At 66.8% G+C, this 17,187-nt stretch overlaps 4 protein-coding genes across 5 annotated transcripts; 2 read left to right on the top strand and 2 right to left on the bottom strand.

The window, feature by feature from the left end:
• Nucleotides 1–285: 285 nt before the first annotated feature.
• On the bottom strand, nt 286–6,216 carry ILK (integrin linked kinase). Of its 2 annotated transcripts, none has more exons than XM_056481934.1 (13): nt 6,109–6,216; nt 4,610–4,703; nt 3,344–3,509; nt 2,980–3,075; nt 2,805–2,901; nt 2,632–2,715; nt 2,442–2,527; nt 2,124–2,233; nt 1,740–1,867; nt 1,517–1,638; nt 1,339–1,438; nt 1,132–1,262; nt 286–916 (listed from the first exon to the last, which is right to left on the bottom strand). In XM_056481934.1, the coding sequence occupies exons 2-13, from the start codon at nt 4,696–4,698 to the stop codon at nt 767–769; spliced, it is 1,359 nt and encodes a 452-aa protein (XP_056337909.1). In that variant the 5' UTR covers nt 4,699–4,703; nt 6,109–6,216; the 3' UTR covers nt 286–766. The 2 variants fall into 2 exon arrangements, with proteins under 2 accessions (XP_056337909.1, XP_056337902.1); XM_056481927.1 differs by having other exon boundaries at nt 6,066–6,202.
• A 66-nt stretch (nt 6,217–6,282) lies between these two features.
• RRP8 (ribosomal RNA processing 8) lies at nt 6,283–8,962 on the top strand. The gene is made up of 7 exons (XM_056492124.1): nt 6,283–6,543; nt 6,619–6,772; nt 6,850–7,255; nt 7,395–7,524; nt 7,798–7,904; nt 8,008–8,104; nt 8,754–8,962. Exons 1-7 carry the CDS (start codon nt 6,283–6,285, stop codon nt 8,862–8,864), a joined length of 1,266 nt encoding a protein of 421 aa, XP_056348099.1. The 3' UTR covers nt 8,865–8,962.
• Nucleotides 8,963–8,969: 7 nt separating this feature from the next.
• Nucleotides 8,970–15,765, top strand: LOC130248247 (F-box/WD repeat-containing protein 7-like). The gene is made up of 13 exons (XM_056481863.1): nt 8,970–9,170; nt 10,271–10,450; nt 10,761–11,093; nt 11,509–11,591; nt 11,920–12,058; nt 12,354–12,488; nt 12,570–12,693; nt 12,774–12,910; nt 13,508–13,621; nt 13,839–14,020; nt 14,099–14,324; nt 14,839–15,049; nt 15,329–15,765. The coding sequence occupies exons 1-13, from the start codon at nt 9,048–9,050 to the stop codon at nt 15,595–15,597; spliced, it is 2,256 nt and encodes a 751-aa protein (XP_056337838.1). The 5' UTR covers nt 8,970–9,047; the 3' UTR covers nt 15,598–15,765.
• A 396-nt stretch (nt 15,766–16,161) lies between these two features.
• TIMM10B (translocase of inner mitochondrial membrane 10B) lies at nt 16,162–17,184 on the bottom strand. Its single transcript, XM_056481913.1, has 3 exons — nt 17,067–17,184; nt 16,708–16,803; nt 16,162–16,636 (listed from the first exon to the last, which is right to left on the bottom strand). Exons 1-3 carry the CDS (start codon nt 17,103–17,105, stop codon nt 16,430–16,432), a joined length of 342 nt encoding a protein of 113 aa, XP_056337888.1. The 5' UTR covers nt 17,106–17,184; the 3' UTR covers nt 16,162–16,429.
• Nucleotides 17,185–17,187: the final 3 nt, after the last annotated feature.

Here is a 17,187-nt window from a genome sequence, read left to right as displayed (position 1 = left end):
GGGAATACCTTGGGGGCTGCACAGGCAGCACTATGGAGCCAGGGACAGACCCTGAGCCCATCCCTCCTGCACTGGGCGCCTCCTGAAGGGGCCCTGTGCCCGTTGACCTGCGCTGGGCACCAGAGGGTTGCTGTGGGTGGTGATTTGTGCCCAGGGCTCTGTGGGCGTCAAGGCAGCCCCATATCAGTCCAACCCCATCCTCAGTCCTAGACATACCCTGTGAGTCCCAGCCCCCCACCCCCAACCAACTGCCCCCATTTCCCCGCCCTGCACCCCAGCAGCTGGTTCCATACCAAATGTTTATTTGGTTGCCAGTGGCCATTCTGGGGCCAGAGGGAAGTGGCCAGTGAAGCGCGAAGCAGGGGCAGTGCTGGGCACCACAGGTGGCCTCTCCTGGCCTGCCCCTTCCCCCCCAGCCTTGGGGGGCTGAGTCCTGGGTTGGGCTTTGCCCAGCAAGGGGGACAGGGGGCCCCACAGCCCCATCCCTCAGCAGCAGGGCCAGGCCACAGGCCCTGCCCTGGGTAGGGGAGCTGCACTGGATTAGGGGCTGCCCAGAGGCTGGGTTAGGGCGACCCTGGTGAGGGGCTAGCCTGGGTGGGGGTCCGGAGCTTGCAGAGCTCCAGTGCAGGCAAGTGCCATCTGTACCGTGTGTCCATGGCTGGCTCAGGGTGAGGGGTGTCCTCTGCTCCCCCCGGCTCTAGGGCTAAAGGCACTTGGGGGTGGCGGGGGGCGCAAGGCAGCACTGGAGGGGGGAGGCACCTCCCCTCTATTTCTCCTGCATCTTCTCCAGGATGGGCACGATCATGTCGAACTTGGGGCGCTTGGCTGGGTCCTCGTTCATGCAGATCTTCATCAGTTTGCAGATGTGGGGGGAGATTCCTGGGGGGATGGTGGGACGTAGCCCCTCCAGTGCTACCTGCAAGCAAGAAGAGAAGCTAGAGTCAGGATTGGGACCCCTTCTACCTGCCCAGGTGGTTCCACACCCCTTCCAGCCTGGCCTTAAATACTGCAGGGTATGGAGCAGCCAAAGTTCTCTGAGCAACTTGTGCGAGGGCCTCACCACCCTCAATGGCCAGAACTTCTCCCCTAACTCTGACCCAAATCAGTTCCTTTGCCCCTCCACCCCCTCACCTTCATACCAATCTCCATGTTGGACAGGTCAGCGAAGGGCACCTCACGTGTCACCAGCTCCCACAGCAGCACCGCGAAGCTCCACATGTCAGCTGAGCGCCGGTTGATCTCCTCTGGCTTTTTCTGCAGGGCTGGGGGATGGCTGGGGGCTGAGCAGGGCTGGGGGTGAGGGGGCCACTCTGGGGGGGCTGGGAACTGGGCACTCACCTTCGGGAGCCACCCAGGCCGGGGCGTACATGCGCCCCGGGCACTGGAAGGAGAACTTTACATCGGCCATGCTGATCCGTGCCGTCATGTCCTCGTCGATCTGGGGAGAGCGGGGGGTCAGCGGGAGCCCCCCTGCCCTGGGAGCCCCCAGCCTGGGAGAGGGGCTGTGCCTGCTCACCATGACGCTGCGGCTGTTGAGGTAGTGGCGCGGGATGAGGGGCTCCAGCGTGTGCAGGAAGGCCATGCCCCGCGCGATATCGAACGCAAACTTCACCGCCTGCATCTGGTCCACCACAAAATCTGGGCAGGGGGTGACGGGGGTCAGCCTGCCCTCAGCCCATCCAGGGCTGTGGCTGGAGAGGCCCCTGCTGCCCCCAAACACACCATCCCCCAGCACTCACTAGTCCCCTCGTGCAGGACGTTGTACAAGGAGCCAAAGGGCATCCAGTGGCTGATGACAACGGGGTGGGGAGCTGGAGGAGCCTGGCAGCCGCCCAGCACTGGTAGCACGTTAGGGTGGGAAAAGATCCTGCAAAAGAAGTGACAGCCCTTAGAACAGGGAGGGGCTGCCTGCACGCCCTCACCTGGCCTTTGCCATTCCCCTGGGCCACCCAGCCCTTGGCCTCCACTCTGGAGTGTTCCTGGCCCCACAGAGCTGGGAGGCTCCTGCCTGCCCCATATTCTGAGGGCTGCTGTTGCCCTAAGAAGGTGCCAGGGTGGCCCTGGTCAAAGGCTGGTGAGGATCCCAGCACAAGCCGGGGTGGCTTAGGCGGCGCAGCACTCACCGCAGTTTTGGGTACTCCTCATTGAAGTCCCGGCTCTTCCGCGTCGTCCAGTCCCGGATTTTCAGCACTTTGATTACAATGTCGTTGCCCTGCCAGCGCCCCTTCCACAGCTGGAGGAGGAGCAGGGACACAGGCACTGTGAAAGGGGGGCAGAGTCCCCAGGCCCCTGTGTGGGGCTCTGGAGCCCCTCGAGCTGGGCAGGAGCTCCCTCCCTGCACCTGGCCAGGACTCCAGAGTGGCCGTGCCCAGCAGGACCAGGACACAGCACAGGCCCAGTCTGCACAGGCACAGCACCCAGCTGGGGCGACAGGGACTCACCTCTCCTGACTGGTTCTCGTTCAGTTTGTGGCTCAGGGTCAGCTGTTTGAAGTCAATCCCGGCAAGTTTGTTCAGGGTCCCATTCCCTATAGTACAAGAGAGATACATGCCCGTGGCTGCTGGATCCGGGAGGCAGCGCCTGCAGGGCATGGGGGAGCCATGGCACCCCACAAGGGACCCCAGTCCTTACTGGGCCGGGTGCGGGTTGTGCCCTTCCAGAATGTGTCCTTGTAGGGGATCTTGGTGAGGCTCTGGCCCAGCTTCTCAGCACGCTCTGCAGAGGGAGAAGGAGGGTGGCACCCAGAGCCTGCTGTGGCTGGCTGCAGGCTGTGTCAGGTATGGGGACCTGAGGGCTCCTCGTACCTTTCAGGACCTCTCGCAGTGGCGTCTTGGCCTTGTCTGTCGGGGTCTCACCGTATTTGTTAGCAATGCTGACCAGGGCCCCGTTGCCCACCAGGTCCTGTGGGAGCAGAGAGCAAGGACTGTGGTTTGTGATCTGTCCTCAGTCACCCTCCCTCCTGCCCATGCTCCCACTCACCTCAGCCACTTGCTCGTGTCCCCAGAAGCAGGCATAGTGCAGCGGTGTGTTCCCGTGCTCATTCACTGCATTGATGTCTGCTTTGAACTGCATCAGCTGGGGACAGGGGACAGTCCCTGTGAGCCTGGGACTGTCCCTTTAATCCCAGGCAAGATCCCCAAGAGCCCAGGACAGGCCCCATCCTTCTTGTGCCTTGTCCTGGGGGATGCAGGGGCAGCACATTGGGAGCTGTAGGGATGATGTGGGGCCCAGAGGGATCTGGAGGGAGCTGGGGGGGTGCCAGGTGTTCCTGACAGGTGATGAGTGGAGCAAGTGCCACGAGGGTAGTGTGGAGGGCTGCACGGGAGTGGGGAAGGGCAGGTACCTTCTGCACGATGTCGCGGTGGCCATGGCTGGCAGCCAGGTGCAGCGGGGTGTCGTCACCCCGGTTCATGACGTTGATGCGAGCCCCGCGCATGATGAGCATGTCCACCACGTTTGAACGGCCCTCGCGGCACGCCCAGTGCAGGGGGCTGAACCCATGGTCGTCCCTGCAGGACGGCGGGGGCTCTGCTCAGCTGCAGCCCCCTGGCCCAGGCACCATGGCACTGTTCTCAGAACAGCAGCCGCAGGGCTGGAGGGGCCCGGCTGAACATCCATCCCGCTCCCACCCCCCAGCAGGGCCCCACCAGCCCAGGCCAAATCCTGTCTCCTCCAAGGCTGAATCACAGCCGGATCCTGTCCCCATCCCCCCACTCCATGACCAAGTAAGGGAGGAGGTGGCAGCCAGGCCTTAAATGGAGACGAGGAACTGGCAGAGGGGCTGCTGCAGCCCCAGCTCCCCTCCAGCCCAGGCTCCCCCAGGCCCAGCCCCCCGGCACAGCAGACCCCACGGCCCCCACCGTGGCCCTGCAGGCAGGGGCTACCCATCACAGAGCAGTCCCTTTGGGCAGCATCTGTGGGTCTGGGAGAGCTCCAAGTGCCTGGGACCTGCAGGAGGGGCAGGGAGGCACGACCATGGGAGGCCATTTGTCCGGAGCATGTCCAGAATGCCACGGCCGTGGCCTGGCTGGGCTCATGGTACGGGTTCACACTGTGCCAGCTGCACACACTGCAGGCAGATGCTCCAAGCCCCACGCCTGCCCCAAACGTGACTCCTGAATGGCTGTGAGCACGTGTTGGACCCCACAGTCCTGCAACACCCCTGGAAGGTGCTGTGGGGAGCAGACACCTGGAAACAAAGAGTGGCCCCCACAACTCCCAGCCCCAGTGGTCCCAGCCGTGTGCCCACACGTCTGCCATGGTGCTCCCCAGAGAGGGGACAGGGACACGAGGATAAGCTCAGTGGACACGGCCGCCCCCATGGGCACAGGGGAGGTGCCCCCGGCCCGGCTGAGTCCTGGCTGTGGCCGTGAGGAAGTGGCCGGAGGATGTTCGGCCTCGTGCCTCAGCGATGCGGTAACTTCCTCCAGCGGGGAGGAGCTGTGTCCTGCCGTCTGCCGCTGCCTTTCCATGGAGAGCAGCGGAAACCAGCCCCGAGGGCAGACCAGCCCCGAGCACAAACCAGCCCGGAGCGCAGACCAGCCCCGAGCGCAAACCAGCCCGGAGCGCAGCCCCCCCGCACGGCCCGGCCCGGCCCAGCTCCGCTCACCCCTGGTTGAGGTCGTTCTCGGTGTTGTCCAGCCACAGCCGCACGGCCACCGCGTTGCCCTCCCGGCACTGTGTGAAGATGTCGTCCATGGTGGCTGTGGGAGGGGACGCGGGTAAGGACAGGGGGACCCCGGACCCCTGGCTGGGAGCAAGGACAGCAAGGACAGGAGCCTCCCGGCCCCCTCCTTGTCCCCTCCCGCCCCGTCCCTGCAGCCCCAGGAAGCCGCAGGCAGGCTGAGGTCGGGCTGGAGCCGGACCCGCAGCCCAAGGGGAAGATCCCGGTGACTCCAGCGGGGCCGTGGCCACCCGCAGGAAGCCAGGCTGGCATCCCCGGGCTTATCACCAGGCACAGCTGGCCCCGGTGCCCACAGCTCTGGGGGGAAGTGAGGCTGGAAGTGAGCACCCTCCACACGCGATCCTGCAGCCCCATGCCCCTCCTGACACACTTGGCTGGGCCTGGTATGGCACCATGCTCAGAAAGCAGGACCCCAAAGTCTCATGCATTCTCCTTGGACCCACGGACACTCCAGCTCTGAGCCAGGCACAGAGCTTCCTCCTGCTCCCTTCGATCCCCCGAGCCCCGGCTGTGAGCGTGGGAGCTCTGCGATGCTGAGCAGGACATGGAGTGAGTCTCACAGTGTGGGGACACAGCCTGATTGAATATGACATGCCTGACATGCACCCACCGGGGCTCAAACCTGCTGCTGGAGGATCCCCCGGACCTGATGCCCACCCAGACACGGCGGGACCCCCACCATCTGCCAGCACCTGCAGCTGTCCCCCAGGACCCTGCCTGCACCCCCTGCCCCACACAGCTCCGGAGGGATGGGACACAGAACCCGGATTCTTGCCAGGTCTCATAGGCCCCAGAATGGCCCCAGCACATCCCTGGCAGCGCTGGCCCTGTCCTGGCAGCAGAACACCCACACTCCCGGATGAGATTTATCCCCCATCCCTCTGCGGGCACCTCATTAAAAGGGGTCCCCAGGACACGCCGCACCAGTCCTGGCCCTGTGGGACCACACACAGCAGCGATGACACCCCATCCTGGCCCCACCCTGTCTCCTGCTCGGCCCGGGGCTGTGGCCTCCGGTCACCCACCGGCGCCTCCCCAGTGGGGCTGCAGGACCGGCCAGCCCCAGCCCTGCCAGGGTGGCCGAGTGCCCACCTCGGCCTGCTCAGCACCGGGGCCGGGACGGGATGTGGGGACCCAGTACCCCCGTGTTACCCCGAACCAGCTGCTAGCGCCCCGCTCTGTCCTACGGCCCCACCAGTCCCTCCCCTTCAGCCCCTCAATCCCTCCCCTGGACCCCCAACCCTTCCCCGCACCCCCAATCCCCTCTCTGCGCCCCCACCCCTCCCCTACACTCCCCCCACGGCTCCGGCTCCGGCGGGTCTCTCTCCGGCCCCGGCCCCGCTGCGGGTCGCCGCAGCCTCCCGCTCGCGGCCTCCCCAACCTGTTCCCGCTCGGTGCCGGTGCCGGTGCCGTCCCGCCGTTACCGGGTGCGTGTCCCGGCGGCTCCGCGGGGCGGCGGCTGCGGCGGGCGCGGGACGGCGCGGGGATCCGCCCCACACGGCGCCCCCTGCCGGCCGGAACCCGCCACGGCACCGGCCCGGCTCGGCCACACGGCACCGGGCGGGGCAGGGGGCGGGGCCAGCGCCGGGACCGCGGCCATGCGGGCGGGAGGCGGGGCTGGGGGCCGTGCCGGATGGATATCCGGTTATCCGGTTACCCGGCCGGGGGCGGAGCGCCGTGTCTGCGGCACCGCCCGGTCCTCCGGGCCGCGAGGAGGAGCTGTTCCCGCGGCGCGTCCCGGGCAGGAGCACGTGCGGCCCGGTGCCGGCGGAGGGTCCCGCTCCATGTTCGCCGAGCAGGACTGGAACGATGCAGCGGAGCCGCTGCCCCGCGGCGCCCCGGCGGGCCCGGGCCGGCCGGTAAGCGGGTGATGCGGGGGCGGCGGGCCAGGCCCGTCCCGGGCGCGCGGAGTCATCGGGCCCCGCTCCCCACAGGGCTCCAGGACGGGCGAGAGGCGGCTGCCCGGGACCGGCCGGGACGGCGGGGCGGCGCGGAAGCGGCCCCGGAAGCGGAAGAAGGGCGGCGGGCCGCGGGAGCTCCCGGCCGGCCCCGAGGAGCCCCGGGAGGCTGGGCAGCGGACGGACACAGGTACTGGGACGGCTCCGGGGCCCGGCGGGCAGGAGGGAGCCGCCTCCGCGCCCTGACCCCGCTCTCGCTGCCCCCAGACGGCCCGGCTGAGCCGGCGGAGGAGGCCGGGAGGGCGGCGGGGCTGAGCCGTCGGCAGCGGCGGAACCGGCAGAAGCGGCAGCGGCAGCAGGAGCCGTCGGCGGGGTCGGGCGGGGAGCGGGGCTCGGGGCCGGGCCCCCCGGCTTCCCCGGACCCCCCGGAGGCCCCTCCGGAGCCCCGCTCGGGCCGCTCGGCCGCGCTCCGCGCGCGGATGGAGGAGCGGCTGCTCGGCGCCCGGTTCCGCTACCTGAACCAGCAGCTCTACACCGGCAGCAGCCGGGACGCGGCGCGGCTCTTCCGCACCGACCCTGCCGCTTTCCACCTGTACCACCGCGGCTTCGAGCGGCAGGTGCGGCGCTGGCCCGAGCGCCCCGTGCAGCGCATCGTGCGCTACCTGCGCCGCCGGTGAGCGGGGGCGGGACTGAGGGAAGTGTGGACCGGGCGGGCCAGCGATGGACTGAGGAGGGGCTGGGGGGCACGGGACCGGAGGATGACCGGTGTCCGGCCGGGCCAGGCTGCTCTGACCCCGCTATCCCTGCCCCAGGCCAGCGTCACTGGTGGTGGCGGATTTCGGGTGCGGGGACTGCACGCTGGCCGCCAGTGTCAAGAACCAGGTGCACTGCTTCGACCTGGTGGCGCTGTCCCCGCGGGTCACCGTCTGTGACATGGCCAAGGTACTGGGGCACCCCCGGGGCGGGGAGTGGGTGCTGCTGGGCAGGCTGCGGGGCGCAGGGGGGACCCTGACCCCGAGGGGCAGCACGGGTGTGTCTGTTCGAAAGCTGGGTGTGTGAAGGGGCACGGCTGAGCCCACAGGCCTGGGGAGTCCGGGGGCATTGCCCAGCCCTATAAACATCGCCATCCTCCTCCTCCTGCTCCCCGGGGTATGCAGAGCGGCTTCCAGGCCAAGTCATCATCCTCCTTCTCCGGGGGTGTCCCGGGGTGGGCAGGTGCCGCTGGCGGCTGAGTCGGTGGACGTGGCTGTGTTCTGCCTGGCGCTGATGGGCACCAACCTGCAGGAGATCCTGGGAGAGGCCAACCGTGTGCTCAAGCTCGGGTAGGCAAAGGTTGTGGAGCAATGGGGGATTGCAGGAGGAGCAGGGATGCTGGGCAGTGTCCTGGGGTGCTGGGTGCCCTGCTCAGAGCTCGGGTGACCGCAGGGGGACCCTGATGGTGGCCGAGGTGGCCAGCCGCTTTGAGGACACCCATGCCTTCCTGAAGGCCATGGCGCAGCTGGGCTTCAAGACCGTCTCCAAGGTGTGTCCCCAGGTGTGCCCTCAGCTGTGCCTAGGGCTGGGCAGTGGGTGCACCAGGAACCAGGAGGGTGTGTACTGGGGCCCAGGCTGGCGTGGAGCAGACCAGGGGATGATGAAAGTAGATGGAGGTGGAAGGGATTGGTGTATGGGGAATGGCAAGTGGGAGAACGGGGGGTCCAGTGCGTACAGGGGTGGTGGAGTCCTGGGGGGCAGGTTTGGAGGGACTGGGGACTGGGGGTGTGGACTCTGGTAGTTTGGGGTGAGGGTTGCATGGGGTGCTGGGGCCGAGAAGGGGATGAGGGGAGCTTGGAGCACACTGGAGTTGTAGTGCAGGGCCTGGAGGTGGGTGTATAGCCCAGGAGGGGTTTGGGGGTCTCGGGGCCTGGAGGAATTGTGGGGTTGATGGTGGGTGTTGGGTGTTCAGAGGAGTACACCCAGAGCCGGGGTACTCAGGACTCACAAGGGCTTTGGAGCCAGAGTCTGGGGGCAAGAGGGCCCTGGGCACAGAGGGGTCTGGAGGAGGCAGGGGGCACCCGGGGTCGTCTGAGGCAGCACTGAGTGGTGCTGGAGGGGCTGGGGGTTCCGGGGCTGCGGTGATGATGGGCGCTCCAGGGTGCCGGTAACAGAGTCGGGTGTTCCCGCGCCTCCAGGACCTCTCCAGCTCCTACTTCTACGTGTTGGAGTTCGCCAAGACGGGCCCGGTGCGGCCCGGCGCCGCTCCCGGGCTGCGGCTGCGGCCGTGCCTGTACAAGCGGCGGTGACCGGAGCGGCGAGGGGGCGGGGCCACGGGGTGGGGCGGGGCCGCGGGGGCTGGCTCCGCCCCCCGCGCGCGATCCAATAAAGCCGCTGCTTCCTCACAGCTACGCGTGCGCCTGTGGGGCGGGGCCGCGCCTGCGCGCTGCGGTCGGGCCTGCGCGGCGGCAGCGCCCGGGACCGGTACCGGGATGTCGGGGCCGGGCCCCACCGGGGCCAAGCTCGACATCAACCGCGCCGGCGTTGCCGAGCTGGAGGGTGCCCTCAGCGGCATCGGCCGCCGCCGTGCCCGCGGTATCGTCCGCAAGAGAGAGGTGCGGGACGGGGGGAGCGGCGGGGACGGCGCCCCGCGCTGAGCGACGCGGGCCCGGGACCCCGAGTGGAGGTGGCGGTGTCAGTGTCGGGGCGGGGGCCGTAGGGCGAGTGCGGGGCTGACAGTGCTGTTTCCGTGCCGGTAGCCGGGGCCGGCTGCAATGCCCGGGTGCCGCCCCGAGCCCGTGAGGCCGGGCGGGCGCAGCCGCCCCCGGTGCTGCCGGCTCCGGGCAGCGCCCCGGGCCGCAGCGGGGAACAGGGGGAGCCAGGCCCGGCGGGATGGGACGGGCGCCGCGCCCCGGCCGCCTCCGAGCGGCGTCACCGGCGGTGTTGGGGCGAGACCCCGCGGCGGCCGGTGACGGGGCCGGGAGCGGTGGGAGCGGCACCGCGGCGGATGCGGGCGGGTCAGCGGCAGCCGGGCCCTGGTGCTGCGGCGATGGGCAGCGCCGCGGCCGGGCGAGGCAGGGCTGGGAGCGCTTGGCCTGTCTGGGGCTGGAAAAGGAGGTAGAGGGGTGGATGTCCGAATGCTGTGGACGCGTATGCCGGGAGCACTGGGAGGCGGGAGGGCAGAAACCGGTAATGCAAAGGGAGGGTGGTCTGGAGCAGGGCTTCTCCCGGCAGCCCTTTGTAGGGAGCAGCAGCAGCAGCGCCGCAAAACAACCCTGCCGGGTCGGAAGGGCCAGTCGGGCCCTTCCCGGGCCCGTGGGCTGCGCTGGTTGTCCGCCGAGTCCTGCCCCGGGACAGCCCGGCCCCCGGCTTCTGCCCATGGCAGGCGCTGCTGGAGCCCGTGCAGGGTGATGGGAGGCACCCGATCCCAGGTCGGGGCCGGGCAGTGCTCGGCCCGAGGTCCCGCGGGACGGTGGGTGCCTCGTACATGTGTGTTTCTGCATGTGTCCGGTTGTTCCCCTGCCCTGGAGCTGCAGCCTCGCTCCCCGTCCTGGCACGGGTCATCTAGGGGGGATGGTGCTCCTACCCCAGCTGGCGGTTTTGCTGCCCCCCTTTCACAGCGATGTGACTCTTCCCTGCGAGGCCACTTGGGCAGGGGGCTCTGTGGGAGCAGGAGGGATTCTGTTCTGGGCAGGGCTGACTTCCCTCCGCGCAGGAGCTGAAGGGCTTCACTTGCTTGGATGACCTGCTGCATGTCAAGGGCATTACCACACGCATCCTGGAGCTCAACAGCCAGCGCATGACGTGCCGGCGGTGCCCGGGCCCCGAGAGGCCCCCACGGGCCAGCCCCACTCCCCTGGGGGACAATGAGGACCACAGGGCACCTGCAGCACAGGTAGGTGCAGAAGGTCCTTGCTGCCAGGTGCAAGGACAAGGGCAAAGGTGTGGCTCTGGGGGGGCTCAGAGGAAGCTCGTGGCGAGCAGACAGAACTGTACCAGATTCTGGAGGAGCTTATGATTGTGGGTTTGGGGGTTCTCCTCCTGACAACCCCCCACAGTGCTGTTGAGTGGAGCCCCTGTGCTCCAGGGCCATGGCTCTCGCTGGCAGCCATCCACCAGCACTCCCAGCCCCTGCCCTCCTCCTGGTCTCCAGCAGCCCACGTTGGTGCAGAGTCAGCCCTTCTCCCTGTCTCTTCCCTGCTCAGGTGGTGGCTGAAGAGGAGGACGATGAGGAGGAGGAGGAAGAGGAGGATGCACCAGGGCCCTGGGAGCCGGAGCGCTCCTGGAAGGGTACCCCCAGGTCTGGGGCAGACCCTGATGGTTCTGAGGGGCAGGGACCACAGGAGCACCCCAGGTCCACTAGGGAGCAGGAGGAGGAGGAGGAGGAGGAAGAAGAGGAGGAGGAGGAAGGGAGCTGCTGCAGCGAGGAGGGGGAAGACAGCAGCAACGTCTACCTGTACTACACTCTGGGAGAGCGCTGGATCGACTACCTGCAGCGCACTGGGGATGGGGGGCTGCTGCGGCACCTGCGCCCCAAGGTGACGAGGCCAGGGACTGCTGGGGCACTCTGGGCACCTGTGGGAGGGTAAACGGGGCTGGGGCTTCTATGATGCCTGTCTGCTGGGGCTGGGGAAAGAGATGCTGCACCAGTCCCCCAGGCATGGGGGTCCTTGGTCATAGGTTGAGGGAAGGAGGTGCTGCCCTGCTCTCCCTAGTCCCCAGCCCTGGTGCAGCCCCCCTGCCCTGCATGGGGATCCCTTGTTGCTGTGTGGATCCTGAAGGGACAAAGCAGGAGCAGGTGGAGGTCTTCCCCATAGCTCTGGGCTGGGGGCACACAGGGGTCAGTTCTGGGTGGGTGGCATGTAGGGGTCCAGAAGGATGAGCTGTGGGCAGGGAGTCTGCAGGGGTCTGCCTGGGCTTGTCCCAACCTGTCCAACCTGCTGTGTCCCACAGATGAAGCGGAAGTCAGAGAATGGGCCGGATGGCCGGGCCTTGTCCCCTGGGAAGAAGCTGTGCAAGGGCTCTGACTATGGCAGGTAAGGGGTGCAGCTGGTGGAGGGGGCTGTCTGTGCTGAGGCAGCACATACCTCCTGCTGCCCTCCCCAGGAGGATGATGCAGCCACTTGGGTCAAGCAGGAGTTGGCCCAGGTGAGATCCAGCCCTGACCAGTTGCCTATCTGCTGAGCAGGCTGGGCTGCATGTCTGGGCAAGGGGTCAGCAGGGTGGGAGCAAAGAGGAGTCAGTGGGGTGGAGCTCCCACTGGTGGGAACCAGTTCCAAGAGCCTCTGGCACAGTGTGGCCCGGAGCAGTGCTGTCATGTGCCACCTGCGCCATGGCCTCACCTGTGCCTAGTCTTTCTCCCAGGACGCTGGGTCCCTGTACACCCAGCCCCACGACCACCTTTGGGGACCTGCGCAATGCCAAGGTGGGGCAGGCCCGGCGCCGGCGCATCCCCTCCGTGGCACCCCCTCCTGAGCTGCAGGACTGGCTTCGCACCTTCCAGGTACGGCTTGCCTGGTGGCTGCAGGCAGCCTGTGTGTGATGGGGGGAGCCAAGCCTAAGGGATCCCCACTGTGGGCAGGAGTTTGGCCCACGGTAGATTTTGGGTAGTTTCACTTGTGTGAGGAAACACAGAGGAGGTGTCAGCCTTGGCCAGGGTTGGTGTCACTGGTCACTCAGCACCACCAAAGTCCCACCTGCCTCGGGTTCCTAGCTTGGGGCAAGAGGCCTGGCTGCTGGGGCTGTGGCTGGGCTAGCTGGGGACACAGACCCAGGGATCACTGGGGGCCCCCCTGCAGCGCTGGAGTGGCCCTGAGAAGCTGCTGGCCCTGGATGAGCTCATTGACCGCTGCGAGCCGGCGCAGATCAAGTACATGATGCAGGTCATCGAGCCCCAGTTCCAGCGGGACTTCATCTCCCTGCTGCCCAAGGAGGTGAGTGAAGCTGGGGAACCAGGGGCCTGGTCTGACCTGACGCCCCTGGTGACCTCTCTGTGACCTTTATTCCTCCCATAGCTGGCCCTGTACGTCTTGTCTTTCCTGGAGCCACGGGACTTGCTCCGTGCTGCCCAGACTTGCCGCTACTGGAGGGTCCTGGCCGAGGACAACCTGCTCTGGAGGGAGAAGTGCCGCGAGGAAGGTGAGAGTCCTTCCAGGTGGGGGCTGGGGGGCCACCCCAGGCCTGACCCAGGTGAGGCACCGCTGTGTTGTCCCCTGCAGGGATTGAGGAGCCCCTGCACCTGCGGAAGCGACGCCTGCTCAGCCCCGGATTCATGTACAGCCCCTGGAAATTCGCCTTCCTGCGCCAGCACCGCATCGACATGAACTGGCGTAGTGGGGAGCTGCGGCCCCCCAAGGTGAGCCTGGGAATGTCCCTGCCTGAGGCAGACCCTGGAGAGCTGAGGGGTTGGTGGGGGTCACTCTGGGGACAGACCCCAGGTCACTGGTATGGGGAAGCTGCTGCAGCATCTGCCATGGGGAGCAGATCTGGCTTGCTCAGAGCAGTGAGGGCAGGAGAAATGAGGTTCTTTCCTTTGCCCCTCTCCAAGGCCTCATGCAGGGCTGCAGCCAGCCCCAGCACCCAGGGAAGGTGCAGCATCACAGAGTTTGACTGTGTTCTGTGCAGGGTCCCAGAACCCTGATGATCTCTCCCTGGGGGTCCTTCCTGCCCCTAGTCAGAGTCCCTACCACCCCTTTTCTTGCTGCTTCAGATCCTGGGTTCCTGAGCCCCTCACTTCCTGTCTGTAACCCCTGCCCCTGTGCAGCAGCCGCCAAACACACCACACACCCCAGCTCTGCTGCCCTGCAGAAGCATCAGAGGGTGCAGGTCATTTGGAGACCTGTGTGCTTTTCCTCCCAACAGCTCCTGCTGCTTTCCCATTGCTCATTGTGCTGGGTGGTCCTGCTGGCTGGGGGGGCCACACTGCCCTCAACACACTCCTGTGCTCCCACAGGTACTGAAGGGCCATGACGACCATGTGATCACCTGCCTGCAGTTCTGTGGGAATCGCATAGTGAGTGGCTCTGATGACAACACACTCAAAGTGTGGTCAGCTGTCACTGGAGAGGTGAGTATGCCTGTCACCAGGGAGGTCAGTGTGGCACTGTCACTGGCACCACTGGGGTTTGGGGCAGGGACCATCTCCCTGTGCTGGGCACAGGTGAGGCTACACCCCGAGTCCTGGGGTCAATTTGGGCCTTTTATGACAAGGACAGGGGGTTGTGCTGTTTCAGGGTGGGGAGGTGTGAGAGGCTCACCTGTCCCTCGTGTCCTGTTCTCCACAGTGTGTGCAGACGCTGGTGGGCCACACTGGGGGGGTTTGGTCCTCCCAGATGAGGGACAGTATTGTCATCAGCGGCTCCACTGACCGCACGCTCAAGGTGTGGAACGCTGACAGCGGCGAGTGCGTGCACACCCTGTACGGACACACCTCCACCGTGCGCTGCATGCACCTGCACGGCAACAGGTACGGGGCTGGCGGTGCTGTGCGACAGGGGGTGTCCCGGGGGTGAGGCTGTTACCCCAGCTGTCCCCTCACCTGCAGGGTGGTGAGCGGCTCCCGGGACGCCACGCTGCGGCTCTGGGACATCGAGACGGGGCAGTGCCTGCACGTGCTGATGGGCCACGTGGCAGCCGTGCGCTGCGTCCAGTACGATGGCAACAAGGTGGTCAGCGGTGCCTACGACTACACGGTCAAGGTGTGGGACCCCGAGAGCGAGAGCTGCACCCACACGCTGCAGGGGCACACCAACCGTGTCTACTCGCTGCAGGTATGGCCCTGCATGCATCCCCTCCTGCTCCTACCTGCAGGTACAGCCTGCCCTACTGGCTTGCCCTACCCCTTCCCTGCCTTCCAGTCATGGGGCTCAAGCTGTGCCAAAGGTCCCACATGTGCTGTAGGGACAAGTGGGCTCTGCCTGTCATGCAAGGCTTTGCAGGTATACAGGGACACTGTGGCCTAAAGGGATATATCTGCAATACAAGGACACGCAGACCATGTTTGTGTCCCGTGGGGACAGTCTCTGCCCCCTGACCCTGCTTCCCACACACAGATGCTGTGGACACAACACTCCTCCATGCCCCTTCCCTGAAGCATTTCTACAGTCTAAAAAGCCAAGAGCTGTATGAGCCCATGTCTCAGCTGCTGAACTGTGGTCTATGGGGCTGGTGCCGAAACTGGGGGTGCTGTATCCTAAACCAGGGGCTGCCAGAGATGTGGGCCACACCCCAAACCAGGGGACACTCCTGTCCTCAATGCTGAGCTGGACTCCTTCTCTCTGGCAGTTTGATGGGACACACATCGTGAGTGGGTCCCTGGACACATCAATCCGCGTGTGGGATGTGGAGAGTGGGAACTGCCTGCACACGCTCATGGGGCACCAGTCACTCACCAGCGGGATGGAGCTGCGGGACAACATCCTCGTGTCTGGCAACGCCGACTCCACTGTCAAGATCTGGGACATCAAGACAGGGCAGTGCCTGCAGACACTGCAGGGTGAGAGGGCATTCCTCACCCTTGGGGGCAGTGGGGACTTCCCTCCATCAGGGAGCTGGGAAGGGGCAGCTCTCTCCCTTGGGGTGGGAGGGAGCAGGGAACGCTCCTTGCCCTTGGGACTGGGTTGGCGCTAAGCTGACAGATGTGTCTGGACAGAGTGGTGGGTGTCCCTGAGGAGCCAGGGCTGGGTGGCTCTGAGCTGCCAGATGAAGCAGGACCTGTATGACACAGCAGTAGGTACCCCAGGTGCACCTGGGACTCACCAGTGCCTCTCCATAGGTCCCAGCAAGCACCAGAGTGCTGTCACCTGCCTGCAGTTCAGCTCCAAGTTTGTGGTGACCAGCTCGGATGACGGGACAGTGAAGCTGTGGGACCTGAAGACAGGGGAGTTTGTGCGAAACCTGGTGGCCCTGGAGAGCGGGGGCTCTGGGGGGGTGGTGTGGCGCATCCGTGCCTCCAACACAAAGCTGGTGTGTGCCGTGGGCAGCCGCAACGGCACCGAGGAGACCAAGCTGCTGGTGCTGGACTTCGATGTGGACCTGAAGTGACCCCGGCCAGCCCGGGGGTCCCGCGGGAGGGGTGGCCCCGGCGCAGGCGCTGGCCCCCGCGGGCAGACAGAGGGAGGCCGGGCTGGGCCTTATTTATATGCGCGGGAGTGCCCGGCCAGGCCTGCAGGAGCATGTTTTGTACACGGAATATATCAATTTATTTCTGTACTAGGGTTAGTGCTGATCTGCCCCAAGCGCTGTCCTGGGCCTGCGCTCACACCCTCTGAGCGGGCCGGGCTCTCCCTGGTGTCACAGGGACCTGCACACACCTGCCCTTAGCTGGTGGGCACTGCCCTGGCAGCGCCTGACACCTGCCCCTGGCCCCCTCACACCTCCACACTGCCCCATCTGAACGCCTGCTCTGCACCAGCCGTTTGTAGGGAGAATGTTCAGCGCCCCACAGTGTCCTGGTGCTTACAGGGGGGGTCCTGCAGGAGACGTTTGTCTCAATTTAAGTGCAATTCCCTGGATCCCCAGTTGTGCCACGGGCTCCCCAGCCACGGCACACCCAACAGGGAACAGGGACAGGGTTCTGGTGCCCTCCCGTTGTGTCACACTAAGCCATTACTGTAACGATGTTTTATTGGGACTAACAATGCACTTCCCAGAAGTCCACAACCACGAGGGCTCGGGGGGCTTTTCCCGAGTTCCTGTGCCCCTATCCCCAGTGCCCTGCAGAGCCCAGCCACTGCTGAGGGCTCCCAGGGCCCAGTGCAGATGCTGCTCCAGCCTGGAGCTCCAGCGCAGGGAGGATGCTGCTGCTCCTGCTGCCTCAGGCCAGGGCTGGTGCCAGTCGTGTCCGGCTGCCGCGGGGAGCTGCGGCCAGGTGCTGCTATGTGCCGGCAGCGGGAGCGTCTGGCGAGGACTCGGCAGGGCCCGGGGCCGGGTCAGGGGAGGCCGGCAGTCCGGAGGGCCCCGCAGGCGCCCCGTACTCGGCTGCGCGGCGCTGCAGCATTGCCGGCACCAGCCCCACGTAGGCGCCCATCAGGCGGTGGTTGGCGCGGACCAGCCTCGCGGCACAGCTGTCCAGGCACGACTCCTGCGGGAGGGACGGGCTGGGGTCAGGTGGCACGGCGACACCCGCCCCGCGGCCCCCCGGGCCCCGCTCACCTCGCGGCCCGTGAGCAGCCGGTAGTTGAGGTTGCAGACGCAATGGCGGAAGCAGAGCTCGGTCATACGGTTGTAGACCAGCAGGAAGTCCCGCAGCTGGGGAGCAGGCGAGGGTCACACCGGGCCGAGCCGCTCCGGAGCCCCCGAAACCCACCGGGAGCCCCGGCGAGCCCCCGGCCAGCCCGAGATGCCCGGGCCCCTTCCCGGACCAGCCAGTTCTCCTGCGAACCCGGCACCTCGAGATCCCACACCCGGAGCCCTCGGGACACATCGGGACCCGCCACCAGACCGACAGCCCCGGGACCACCCACGAAGGCCTCGCGGCACAGCGTGCTCCCACCCCCGGCCCCGGCGCTCACGCTGCGGAGCTGCTGGCGGTGCTCGGCCGCCGGGTCCATCCCGGGCACGGCCCGGTATCTCCGCGCCCGGCGGGACTAGCCGCCGAGCTCGCAAACGTCACTTCCGCCCGGCTCAGCAATG

The sequence above is a fragment of the Oenanthe melanoleuca genome, chromosome 1 (assembly GCF_029582105.1).
Source record: "Oenanthe melanoleuca isolate GR-GAL-2019-014 chromosome 1, OMel1.0, whole genome shotgun sequence".
In the NCBI taxonomy this organism is placed as follows: Eukaryota; Metazoa; Chordata; class Aves; order Passeriformes; family Muscicapidae; genus Oenanthe; species Oenanthe melanoleuca.
Note: the sequence above shows the minus strand (reverse complement) of the source record. Positions and strands in the feature narration are given on the sequence as shown.